This window comes from Chrysochloris asiatica, unplaced genomic scaffold, assembly GCF_000296735.1.
Source record: "Chrysochloris asiatica unplaced genomic scaffold, ChrAsi1.0 scaffold00050, whole genome shotgun sequence".
Lineage (NCBI taxonomy): Eukaryota > Metazoa > Chordata > Mammalia > Afrosoricida > Chrysochloridae > Chrysochloris > Chrysochloris asiatica.
Genome location: NW_006408568.1, coordinates 517,660 through 531,591, shown reverse-complemented (window position 1 = coordinate 531,591; position 13,932 = coordinate 517,660). Strand labels below are relative to the sequence as shown.

The 13,932-nt window shown below is 40.4% G+C and overlaps 2 protein-coding genes across 2 annotated transcripts in view; one reads left to right on the top strand and one right to left on the bottom strand.

Moving 5' to 3' along the window:
- LPCAT3 (lysophosphatidylcholine acyltransferase 3) overlaps positions 1–11,193 on the bottom strand; it is a 63,964-nt gene extending 52,771 nt beyond the window's left edge. The window contains exon 1 of the mRNA XM_006862620.1: positions 11,043–11,193. Within this exon, the coding sequence (XP_006862682.1) occupies positions 11,043–11,193 (151 nt within the window). The remainder of the gene's footprint in view (positions 1–11,042) is intronic.
- Positions 11,194–11,469: 276 nt separating this feature from the next.
- Positions 11,470–13,932, top strand: part of C1S (complement component 1, s subcomponent) — a 49,644-nt gene continuing 47,181 nt past the window's right edge. The window contains exon 1 of the mRNA XM_006862754.1: positions 11,470–11,710. Within this exon, the coding sequence (XP_006862816.1) occupies positions 11,470–11,710 (241 nt within the window). The remainder of the gene's footprint in view (positions 11,711–13,932) is intronic.

Below are 13,932 nucleotides of genomic sequence, written 5' to 3'. Positions count from 1 at the left end.
TTCCATTTCATTTTTGACAACTTCCAATTTTCCCAGATTAATACTTAGTATATTCCATGTTCCGATTTTCAGTGGATGTTTACAGCTGTTTCTCCTAATTTTGAGTTGTGCCCCATTAGCAAACGAAGGTCCCGTGGGATTTTCTCCCACGGGCTTTTTACTCCATTTGCATCATCATGGTCAAGTCTACTTTGAGGAGGGAGCTCTTCCCCAGTCATATTTTGAGTGCCTTCTAACCTGAGGGCCTCATTTTTTGGCACTATATCTGACAGTGTTTCTCTGCTATCCATAAGGTTTTTAGTGATTAAATATTCGCAAGTAGTTCGTCACTCTTTCTTCGTAGTCTGTCTTCGTCTGGAAGCTCATCTGAAACCTGTCCCCCATGGGCGACTCACAAGGCACCGCAGTAGACAAACTGACAGACGAGTGGTGGCCGTTTGGTTTTAAGTGGAAACTGTCACTTTAAATTTAGAGGATTCTGTATGCATGCATAGTTGAACCCTCAGGGGTAGGGTGTCCATTTGCTCAGGCATTCCCTCTAGTCACCAGAATGGAGGTGTGCAGACAGCGAGAGACCAATGAACAGATACCAAAAAATGAATATCCACACCTGTATCTCCGCGGTTCTGTCAGGCATTCGTGGCTGTTCTGATCCTTCCCCTGCTTGGTCTCTCCCAAGATGGTGGCTCTGGGAGCAGCTGAGCGTCTTGAATTAGGAAGCAATGGATTTCTTGAATCTGCTACAAATTCCCCTAGCTGTAAGCTTTCCAATCTTCTAAATATTCCTTTATATGTGGTTCAGAGTCCTAGCACCATCCTTTGAACTTGCTTGGTCCAGTATTCTGTGTTGTTGCTGACAGAGCTCCTCACTGCACTTCTACCAGATCCGCCATTTTGCTGTAGTCTTAGTATAATGATTGTAATGATTAATTACATTATTTAAAAAATAACGAGAGTCAGCAGTAGGGAAAACTAAGGCATATAGAATCTGAGAGAGTTTTGTTCATTTTAAAGACTATAGGCTACAGTAACATTTTAAAAAGTTTAAGGTATTATCAGAACATCAAGAATTACAAAAGAGGTTTTTCCTCCCCAGCTGCCTGAGCATCTGCCGCCATTATGAATGACACAGTAAGTATACGGGCCAGGAACTCATGACCAACTGATTACCTTAGCAGAAACAAAGTGTCACTGATAGGCAACAGTACCTAAGACAGAAAAAGTTTCCAAAATGTATAAGATGACACCAGATGTCATCTTTGTGTTTGGATTCAGAACCCATTTTGGTGGTGGGAAGACTATTGGCTTCGGCATGATTTGCAATTTCTTGAATTATGCAAAGGAAAATGAATCCAAACACAGACTTGCAAGACATGGCCTGTATGAAAAGGAAAAAAACCTCAAGAAAACAGTGCAAGGAATGCAAAAACAAAAGTCAAGGGGAATCCAAAGGTAAATGCTGTGCTGGCAAAAAGAAGGAATAAAGAATCTGCTGTGGCTTAGTCTGTGATTATTGTGTGCCTTTTTTTTTTTTTTTTTACCATAAAATCTTAAGAAAAAAGTTACAAGATACATGAAGAAAGAGTATATCACTTTGTTTTACCCTGAGTCTCTCATTCAGTAGACCTGAAAAGATGCATTATTGACATGCCCCCAAGAGATGCTGCTGCTCCTCAACTTTAAGATCCACTGTAATAAATCAAATTAAGGCTCAAATCCTTGGGAAAGGATATTTATTGAGAAGAAAGGGAGGGAACAGACATTTAAAAACAATCTTGAATCAGGCTTGGTTAAGTGTTTATAAAATTCCAGGTTTGGTTATATGTTTACATAGCTTGTGTGGTTCAGTCTTCACGGCATCCCCTCGCAACTTCTCAAACTTACACAGCAGTGGGGAATGACCATATCCACACAAAGGCATAAGCAGCTGTCTAAAAATAGTAAAGTTTTTGATGACTGTATTACCTTATGATTCCATAAAAGATTTTCATTGTTTCAAAACATGGCTTCTTGTTTTTGAAATATAATCCTTTAAAAATTATTTACCAGATAAATTGCTTAACTCTTAACCTCAATTCTTTCATAAACTTGGTTTTTGTGCACAAGAGGAAATGGATAGCTGAAGTTTAGTAATTAGCTTATGATGAAACAGTACTTATGAGATCCAGAATTTGAGCCAAGACCTTTGGGTCTCTAGAGACCCACATTTCACTACCTTACTCTGCTACCTCACCCCCACCTACCTGAAAGCCTATCAGGTTTATTTCTACTAGTTTTCCCCATACCTGGAAAGCCTAGACAGGGGCACTATGAGTCAGAACTAACTTGGAAACACTTAACAACAACAAGATATATACCTATGTTCACTGTTTCCAGCTGGAAATTCGTATAAACTAGGATTCCCTTAATCTCGACCTGACTAGGATCTTACCATCTTTTTCAAGGTCCAGCTGAAATGCCACGTTCTAACTGAAGCCGCATTACAACTTTTATGTTTGGTCCTGGATCTTTCTCTTAATCCACTGAAGGTAACTAAATGGTAACAAATAGTTCTGAAACCATTTCTAGTATTAATATCTGACTGTATTGTTTGAGGCACTCTGTCTTGTTTCTTCATATAAACTGGAATTGTGTGTTTTCTCTGAGACATTGTGGTGCCAATGTATTTATATTTAAGTGACCACTGTATGTTGGTGTGTTCTCAGGTACTTATCACCTGTCTCCCCGTAGATAGTTAGGGCAGGTCCCTGCTCCTCCAGAAGCAGGGGTAGCATGTCTGGTGTCTAATCCCAGGCAGAGTAGAGGCTGTGAAGGATGGGGTGCTACTGGCTGCTGGGTGGGCGAGGGCAGGGACTGGCCACACCCTGGCAAATCAGCAGGGCATGGCAACAAGGGAGAACTATACCTGCCTAGCTGCCAACTTCCAGACAAGTCCTGTGCTTGCAGGCCGCTGTATCAACAGCAGCTCGCAGAAGCTCAAGATGATCCCACTGTCCCATAAAAGCTGACAGCCTGTCCATTTTCCTTCTCTCGCTGCTTTGGCTCAGCTTCCTCTTTGGCACTCAATCCACCTCCCTTCTCCTATCCTTTGAAGCTAAGGGTTCCAGGATCACATTGGTTTGTTTCACTTGGTCTTTGTAACTGAGGGTCTGCTCAGTGCATCTGCTTACCCTGCCATCCTGCCCCCCAATATACTATTTCTAAAAGGCTACGGGATTGAACACTTCCACTGAGTTTCCTTGGTTGCCCAAATATGCCTTAACGTCGGTGAATATGTATTTTCTTTTTGTAAATTAGTGTGTTCATCTAATCTCATGGGCCCTAATTTACACCAGCCTCTGCAAAGAAATGATTTCATCTGATGTTACTTACTTACAATGGCATGTAAAACATGAAGTTCTGTGCAATGTAAAATATTGAGGTGTAGATAAAAAGTAGTTGAAAAAATATATTTGAAAGAAATATATCTGATGAAATTTGTGGCAATGAATTAGCATAGAGAAAAAGAAACATTTAGCACAATCCCCTTATTTTATGATAGAATATTTGGACAGGGTTGCTATGCATCAGAATCAACTCAACGGCATCAGGGTTTTTTTTAATTAAGTTCCGAAGTCCCATTTGTCTAGTTAATGTTTTAAAGTCCTATTAACTTAGCTTTGGTTTCTTTATGTTATGATTTCAGCACTATTTGAAGAAGTTTTATGCACTGAATAGTGGATTTAGTTCTGAAAGGCCAGATCTGATTTTGGTTCAAAGGGAACTAACTATAGAACATATTTTGATGTTAAAGACTTCCAATCCAGCTGATGTCATTGTTAAGTGCTGTTGAGTCAGCTTCATGACCTTATGTATAACAGAATGAAACACTACCCGGTCCTGTTCTATCCTCAAATTTGTTGCTTTGTTTGAGCCCATGGTTGTAGCCACTCAGTGAGGGTCTTCCTCTTTTTTGTTAGCCCTCTACTTACCAAGCATGATGCCCTTCTTCCAGGACTGGTCTCTCTTGATAACATGTCCAGAGTACATGAGACCAAATCTTGTCATCCTCACTTCTAAGGAACATTCTGACTATACTTATTCTAAGACAGATTTGTTTGTTGCTAACTTTAGTGATACTAATCCTGAACCTTTGAGGAATGACACTGTACCTTTAACTGCACTCTGACAGCCAAACCACAGTCATGGCCAAGAAGCTAGAGAACACTCATGCTAAATGGGGGTGGCTATCTGCTCCATTCGGCCAGTTCTAGCTTTAGGAGCTGAGTGGTATCTCATATGCAGAATACATCTTGCTTCAATCTCAATAAAATGAAAAGAGTCCTGGTGTGGTACTTTAGGATAAGCACTAGACTGCTAACCACAATGTCAGTAGTTCAAACACACCAGCGCTCCCTGAAAACCCTACACAGAGTCGCTATGAGTTGGAACCAACTTGACAGCTTTAACAACAATAACAGGTCACTAATCTTTTCTATCCTCATGTGCCCTTCCCAATCCCGATGTGGTGAAGAGCAGGAACTCTAGAGTCAGGCAGAACCGGATATGACTTTAGGTAAATTATTTAACCTTTGGAGGTGAAATAATCCAGTTTCCTATCTGTTCAAGGGAGATTATAATATTACTGTAAGTACATTATGAGTAACTGGTGGGTTTAGGTGGAGTGCTGCCTGTTGATCACTAAGGACAACATCTGGTTCTTAGCAAATCTTAATAAATGTCAGCTATTATTATAACAGAGTCCTGGTGTGGCGCTGTGGGCTAATGCCCTGGACTGCAAAGTTGTTTGAACCACAAGATCGGTGGTTCAAGCTCACCAGCCGCTGCCTGGAAACCCTATACAGGGTTGCTATGGGTTGGAATCGACTCGACGGCACTTAACAACAACAACAACATTATTATAACAAGGGGTAGCAATATTAGCATATTCAATCAACATGAATTAAGTTCTCTTCTCTTTTTTAAGCGTTTCCATGGCATTTTATTCCCTCTCTGGTTTCAATTAGGATCCTAATGTAGACTACTAACTTCTTTCTAAGCTTAAGACTAGACTTTGCAACTCCCAAAATACTTGGAGGTGCCCTTGGAACCTAAAGCAAATCCAAAACCAAGATTACCTGGCACTGAATAACACTGTCCCTTCCTTTTAACCTTTCTGTATTTGTAATAAAGATCATTTTTTCTTAGCTACCCAGGCAAAAGGATTTAGTCATTTTGTTTTTTAAAACATTATTTTTCTATCTTCCAGTTAATTGGCTGCCAAATCATTCATTCACACATTTATTCAACAAATATTTATCCAGCTTCTTCTATAAACCATAAACTGCATTAAGCTCTGAGAATTCTCTGAACAAAGCTTATAAACGTAAAGCAAAGTATTGCCATTAGGTTCCAGTTCATACATCCATGGATTGATTCCAAACAGAAATGCTTCAACACGGCTGTGGACAAGTTCTCTCAGCAATACATCTGTCTGACTTTTGTTAGAGTACCTTCAAAATAAAGGATACTTTTTGTGGCAAGTCTAACAATTTTGAGGCCAAGTCTAATATCAAATTTTTACAAAAATTAAAGTGGACATTTTCCCAAATCATCGAAGCTTTGCAAAGAAGTTTACAGGAATGCTGACCCCACAATAATAATAATAATAAAAAGACTCCTGGTGTAGCACTGTGAATTAATGCGCCGGATGGCAAGGTCAGTTTGAACCACAAGGTCAGCGGTTCAAACTCACCAGTCATTCCTAGGAAACCCTATACAAAGTCCCTATGGATTGGAACTGACTCAACAGCACTTAACAACATCAAAAAAAAATTTTTTTTTAAAGCTGGATCAGCATTTTAAGTAAGGTCAGGAAGACCTCAAAATTGAATTTAAGGCAGAGGGATCAGCTCAAAAGGTTATAGTGACATTTGTTTTTTTATAAAGGGGTAGTTTTAAAAAATTTTCTTGAAGGACACAGGACAAATTATGGGGACTTATTATGAAGTTATAAGGTAACTAAAATTGCATTAATGAGGAAAACAGCCAGGAAAGTTGTACTGAGGAATTTTTTTCCATTGCAACAATGCATCTGCTTATTTTTCAAAGGATAGTAAGGGCTGTCCTATAAGAATTTTGTTGGGAAACCTTATCCTATCTGCCCTACAGCTCTGATATTATACTTTGAGACTTCTTTTTGTTCCCCAAACTCAAAGAACATTTAAAAAGAACATAGTTTGAGTACGTTGAGGTATTCAAAAACTGCCATTTTGACCTGGTGTAAATTGAAGAGCATAGAATTCTCTGGGAAGGGTTAGAGAGATGGCTACATCTAGATGGAGGAAATGATGAGAAACAAAAAGCTCTGTATTTTAATATTTTTGTTTAATATAGGTTTCTATGATTTTATAGCAATACATTTTGACTCAGCCTTGTATAATTACAACTTGTAATTGTATTTGGGAGGAAATTTCAGTCAGTATAAGACAGTATAACAGGTGATATAATTTGAGAGTCAGGAAAGAACTCTCAGAGGAAGTGACAATTTAAATTGAGATCTGAACGATGTCAGGTGAATAATGGGGTGATGAGCAGTGGGATCAGCATAAATGAAGACTCCCAGATAGTAAAGGACTTAATAATGCAGTTGAGGAAATGAAAGAAGGCCATGTGTCTAAGTGGCCATGAATGTGTTTGAGATGAGGCTGGAGCAGAAGGCAGGGGCTTACCAGCCATGTATAGAAGCCCCTGAGGGGTTCTGAACAGGAGAGGCATAGGATCGGATCACTCTGGCTGCTTGTGGAGAATGGACTGGAGGGGGCAAGAAGAGAATTAGAGACCAGTCAGAAGGCTACTCGGGTGGTTCCAGTAACAGATGTTACTGTGGTAATGGAGACAAAGATGGGTTTGAGACAAAATTTGGTGGTAGTATTGATAAAATGAGGATGAGGGGAATGAAAGGAAGAGGACAAGGCTGATTCTTAGGTTTCTGGCACAAGCAGTTGTATAGATCAAAGTGTTTACAAAATCTTCCTTTCAAAAGAGTGTATTCCTAAAACATTCATATGAGATCCTTACTTTCCCCTCTCAGTGCTGGCAACCTGCCTCAAGTTATTATACTTCTTACGTAGGAAGCTATTGTTCCTTCTCACTAGCTTCCCTACCTCTTCTATATGCCCACTTCAAACCATCCTACACAGTATTATCTTTTCAAACACAACTCTGGTCACATTATTCTTCATTCAAAAATCTCCTATGACTTCCCTCTCACCTATTAATTAAGCTTTTAAGGCTCCACAACCTACCTTCTTGGCTTTATTTCCTACTTCTCTACATCAGTCCTGTTTTGGCTGAGCCAGAGTACTTGATGTTCCCTGACCATGTTACCAAACATTCCTACTTCAGGGTCTTTGCTCATGCTATTTTTCTGTCTTACCGTTTCAGTCTGCTGAAACCTTACTCATCTTTCAAAGTCTGCAATCTATTCTACCTTTAAATCTCATAAAGCTTTGCACTTCTCTTATGGCACTTCGATTTCTGCCTTTTATTGTGGTTATTAGTATACTTATCTCATGCCTACTCCCTATCCCCTAACTGATCATGATAACCTTGAGTGTATGGCTCCACTATTCACGTAGCACGTCCTTGGCCTGGCAGGGTTAAGCATAGTGCTTTGCCCAGAGTAGATGCTCAGTAAGTTTTTAGTGAATATATTTGGAGAAAGTCAAGTTATTAAATAACTTGATGAGTGATGAGACCAATGATGAAGGAAGAAGGAAGAATGTTTTCCAGTAGCATTTGCCAGCGCCAGAGCTTATAGCAAAACTCATCCGTCTATCATATTCCATGCAATCATACACACACAAACATACACACATCCTCAAATAGAGTCTTCTGGTGGTTCAAAATACTTATATACAGCATGTCTATGTAAGCTTACTCCTTCTTCAACATATTTCATATTAAAAAAATTAGTTTCTAGATTAGGATCTTTCAAACTACTTGGTGGGATCTATCAATGGACTATGAAACCAATTTAATGAGTCATAAACAGAGTAGGAAATGACTGAACACACGGCCTATAGTAAGGTAATTATTGTCTCCTGAAACTTTTGTTTCAAATGCATAAATATATGTATGTACTGGGTCATGAAATAACATATTTCTTAACATGGGCCCTAGTCAAAAAGGTTTGAAAGCTAAGAAAGGTGTTAAGAAAAAAATAATGAGGCTACCTGATTAAAATTATTTATACTTTAAAATGTGAATGATGTATCTAACTCCCTTTCCTGTTTAAGGAGAGGTATTTTTAACTCAAACGAATCTCTAATTGGTAGAAAGTAGACCAGAAGTCATTTTGGACTCTCAGCCTTCTTGGGACTTCTGGAAGGATTTCCTCCAGTATCCTATATCTCACCTGCTTCTGCCTGTCCTGTTCCCTGAGAGAGCTGGGATAAGGAACCAGATACTCCACTTCTGAAAGACTATTGGTTTCTAGGCTACAGTACACCGAAGTGATAATGCCTTTATAAAGGAAACATTTACAACCAGCACATACTCTTATGCACATGTCCAGCTTACCAATTTACATTTACAGGTATGGCAAATTTCTGCATTCCAAGATTTAACCTATATCTAGAAAATACAATTCTATGTATCACTACAAGAGGGTTCTGGTAGCATAGTGGGTTACAAGTTGGGCTGGTAACCACAAGGTCAGCAGTTCAAAACTACCAGCCAATCCTCAGTAGAAAGATAAGGCTTTCTGCTCCTGTACAGATTTTACAGCCTTGGAAACCCTACACAGGGTCACTACGAATCAAAATGGACTCCATGGCACACCATCACCATGAAGAAACATGAGACTCCTAAGTTGATACAAAAATGAGAAATACTGAGTTACTGATGCCAATGGCATATAGTAGGCTAGAAAAGGGAATATGAGAAATAGTAGAATGGGCCAGGGGTCACAGGAATGTGATAGATGTATGATATTAGTATTTATTACCTTGATGACTGGCGGTAATGAGAGAAGATGAGAGTGACAGGAAGTAATTCTCTAGTCAGTCATAGACCTTGTATTTAGCTACAGCCCACCAGGAGTGCAAACATAATATCTGATTATGTCAGTACACAAAAGATAAATTCCACCACTAGCTCCATTTAACAGGTGCCTCTGATAATTCATTGCTACTTGTGTTAACATTCTTAATTTATAGTTGAAAAATCACAAGTAAATTTCCTAACTAATGAGTGTAAGTACTCTTAATCACTAATTACAGTCCCAACAGATAAGTGGGTCAGAAACAAAAAGTTTCTTGAAAGAGTAGGAAGTTCAAAACTGGTATTGTGCAAAGAGCCCTAGATAAGGGTGCTGCTCAATTTGGGCTATGCTTGGGTGACACAGTGCAATTCACACAACCTAAAGTCCTACCTCCAAACCTTATAATTCTGGGAGGCAGGAATAAGACGACTATTATTTGTAAGAAAGGAAGATCACTTTGATTTGATATGTAATAGGCAAATAACAATGATATTAGCCAAGGTTGTTTAAATATGAATTCATGCCTCTCCCATTATCTAGATTGGGCTATCACTCTTTAGTGGTGATATCTTATATCAATGCCTCTACTGACTCCTGGATCAATTTCAAACTCCCTTCTGGCATTTAAGGCTTTTCCAATCTGCAATTTTATTCATACTTCTAAAGGTTCAGATCTCTAACTCTGCTCCAGCACCAGTCCTAATTCCTTATCATCATTTTAAGCTTTGGCTTAATTCTTCCCCACCCCCACTTTCCTAGCTAAATTCCCATGTTGTTGTTAAGTGCCACGTAGTTGGGTCCAACTCACAGCGACCCTGAATAGGGTTTTCAAGGAGTGGCTGGTGAGTATGAACAGCTGACATTTTGGTTTAAACTGACCTTGCATTCCAGTGCTTATCATACAGTGCCACACCAGGATTCCTTCACAAAACTTTCCAACTACTCAAATATACATGTATCAGATCTTGATCTTTGACTTCTACAGAATTACACAGCAATCCTATGAGATATGTAATATTATTCCCATTTCACTGATATGAAAATTAAGGTCCAGAGAGCTCAAATGGCTTGCTTAGGGTCCCAGAACTTGCAAGCAGCAGTAGAGTTGGGTTTATCTTTAAAGCCCACACTTTTTTCTCATTATATCATGCTATCTCCATTTATTAAAAAGCTGTGGATCAAGGATGCAGTGAAAAAGCCCATAAACCAGTTATAAAGCAGCTTGTGACCCAAATTCAGATGTACCACATCCTTTAAACTATATGGACAATGAACGCTTGGGATAGCATGAGTAGTTTTTAAGGGAGTTGTTAGTCCTGTTTCCCAAGCCCAATCATAAAATGTTATTCCAGGGTAAATGACAAGACGGTAGCTAAAGGGTTAAGGGGAAAAAAAAAAAAAAAAAAGGCAATATGGTATACCAAACCAAAAGCCCACTGTCACTCTGGTGAATTTGACTCATAGTGACCTTATTATATAGGCTTATAAGAAGAAAATATTATAGAAATGAGACAGTAAAGAACCGAAAGTGTAATATAAGCTGGCAATGCACAAACTACTCATTATATGGAAGTATGGAATATAGGGCATTGGAGGCCTAAGTCAGGGGGCCTATACTTACCGATAAATGCACGCGTATGTGGGTTATTAGTAAGACAGGAGTACACATGGGCAGAGTGTCTAACTCAAGAGGGCGACAAATAAGGGCAGGTCGTGCGGGCACGGGGAAAAGCATGGCATAATAAGAGGGTAGGGGGCGCCGAATGAAGGGCCATAAGGGTATATACAGCAAGGGTTGCAAAAGAAGGTAAAGAGGTTCAGAGGGCACGGCTCCCCAGCCACCGGCCAGGACCGCTTTATTTCACTGAACAGCAGGTTGGTGTATTTCAGGATTCACACCCACACCCAAGGTAGCCCTCCTAGGCGGCTCCAGGAAGAGAAGGAATTGGTGTCCCCCTTTCTCTTCCATCCTCCAAGGACTTCGAGAGGGGGAGAAGGGAAGCAGAAGGGTCCTTACCCAGGAAGATGGAGATGATGAGCCGCAGCGCCTGTTCTGACGCGCCCAGGGACGTCGCCAACTTGTTAAGGCTCAGCTCCTCGAAAACCGACTGCAGCACCGTCACCGGCTCCGCGGCAATTCCCACGTCCCCCTCAGTGGCGGACGCCATCTTAACTCTGGGCGCCCCTCAGGGACACCCCCAACTCCACGCGCCCCGAATGTGGTCAAAACGCTGTATGTAGCTTTACCCCCAATTCCGGCCCGGGGTCCGCCCACGGCGTGCGCATTGGTTGAAGGCCCGCCCAGTGGCTCCAGGATTACACTGTTATTGGTCGAACCGGGTGAAGGGCGTGGCCGACTGAAGCAAGGTACGAAGAAGGCGGGCCTGAACATTTGTAAGGCAAAGGTGACTCCTGCTGAGAAAGAAAACCCGGTAGGCCGAGAGATGGGCGGGGCTTGGAACCGGGAACTGGAGTTTCTATTGGAAAATGCTAAAGCCGGCGGCGAAGTGACTGTACAACTCTCTTCTAATTGCTTCGGGGAGGAGTCCGAAAGGAAGAGTGTTCGGCCGGCTCGTTCGCTGTCTTCCCATTGGCTGAAGCAGGAGCAGGCGAGAGTCCGGGCGGGGCGGGGGACCCCGTCACCCGACAGCGAGGTTACTGTCGGTCGCTTGCACGCTGGGGTTAGTGGGGCTGTAACGGAGAGGGCGGGAATTCCTGCTGCAGCTTCACGAGCGCCACCTAACGGGTCCTCCCGGGCTGTTCTTAAACCGTTAGACACGCCCAGAGGGTCCCAGAGAGCCCAGTGCCTTGTAATACTTATTTGCCTGCTTTTTTAGTTTCATGGATTAATTTCGTGTATCAAAATGTTAGTATGTTACTTCCAAGTAATTTCTTACATTAAAATATTACTTTGTACGGAGAGGCCATGAAATGAAGATACACGTATTTCATACTTGCGATTTAAGTTCACAATTAAATTAGTTTTGTCATGATTTAAAAAATACATTTACATGATAAAAATTCAAACTGCATAAGCCCAAACCCCCCAAACTACTGCCACTATGCTGATTCTCGTAGTTGTCCTATAGGACAGAGTAGAATTGCTCCATGGCGTTTCCAAGGCTGTAAATCTTTACTGAAACAGACTTTCGCCTGTAGTGGGTTCAATTGTTGACCTTTTTTGGTTAACAGCTGACGCTTAACCACTGTGCCACCAGGTCTCTTCATCAAACAGCATTATTGCTGTTGTTAATTGCTGTGGAGTGGGTTCCGACTCATAGGGTTTCTGAGGAGAGGCTGGTGGGTTTGAACCGCCACCTTGAGGCTCAAGTCGACCATGTGGTCCAGTGCTTATTCTACAGCGACACACCAGTACTCCAACAAACAGCATATAAATGTATAAAACAGAAATAAAAGTACACTCTTCCGGCCCTGGTTTCCACTTTCTGCAGGTAGTTGATGTCCTGAGTGTCCTAAAAATGTGTTTAACATTTACATGTGCCAGGCACTGTGCTGGGCTCTGGGAAATGTAACCATGAGCCCAAATTCATTGAGTGGGTGAGATGCACAGATAATAGCACAAATGAGTGTATAATTGTAAGCAAAGATATGTGTTCTTAAGGAAAGGAACAAAATTCTATGACAATGTGATAAAAGAACCCTAAGAGTTTCTTGTAGTAACTGGAATTTGTGGAGTATAGCACTTTGCACTCAGTAAGACACTTTTATCCATATTACTTAAATTGCCAGTGAAACAGACAGATTATTAATATGATGTCCTTTTTTTATACTTTACATATATTCTCTACAGACATAAAATTTTTCACTAATTTATTTCCCTATAAATGGTAGAGACAGAATTGAAAACTAGGTCTCAGACTCCTCCCTTCTGCTTTTATTTATTTTATTTTTCTAAAAAATATTTAAAACATATGAGCTATTTCAGTCATACAAAAATAAAAAAGCAGAGAATAATGCAATTTTCCCCAGCAACAAATATCACATTCACAGTCAAACAGTCTAGTGTATCCTTTCCTGATGGCATTTCCCTTCTTCTCAGAGGTTCTGTTTTGCTGATTTTGATATTTCTCAATCCCATGCTTATTTTTATACTTTACATATATATATCCAGAAACAATATATAGTTAAACCTGTGAAAGCTGGAACCAGTATAGGAAGGAACCCTGCCAGAGAAGGAAAACTAAATCAAGAGCAAGGCACTGTAGGATAAGCACTGGCCTGCTAAGTACAAGGTTAGTGACTCAAACTTACCAACCACACCTCAGAAACCCTATACAGGGTCATAATGAGTTGGAACCAACAGCAACATGTTTCTTACCAACTGAATGTGTGAACATTTTCTGGTAATTTCTTGTTTTAACTTTATAGTTATTATTTTACTATATTAAAATATAAATAGTGGCTGGTAGTGGTTGTGTGCCATTGAGTTGGTTCTGCCTCTTAACAACCTTGTATAGAGTTTCTGTGGCTGTAACTATTTACAGAAGCAGGAAGTCTCATCTTTCTCCTGTGGAGTGGCTGATGGATTTGAATTGCTGATCTTGCAATTAGTAATTCAATGGGTAACCCACTGCACCACCAGGCCTTCTTTAAACTATGTATATGTAACAAAACTTTTGTCATTTAAATCATTTCAAGTGTACAACAGGGGCATGAATACATTTACTATGCTGTGGGACCGTCACCACAATCAGTTTCCAAGTCTTTTCATCATCGCAAACAAACTCTATAAACATTGGTGTGCATATATCTTCTCGTGTTGTGGCTCGTTTTTTCTTGTGGGTAAATACCGAGTATAGAGGTATTGCTGGATCATAAGGTATTTCTATTTTCAACCTTCTGAGGAAATGCCATATTGTTTTCCAGAGAGTCTGGACCATTTTGCA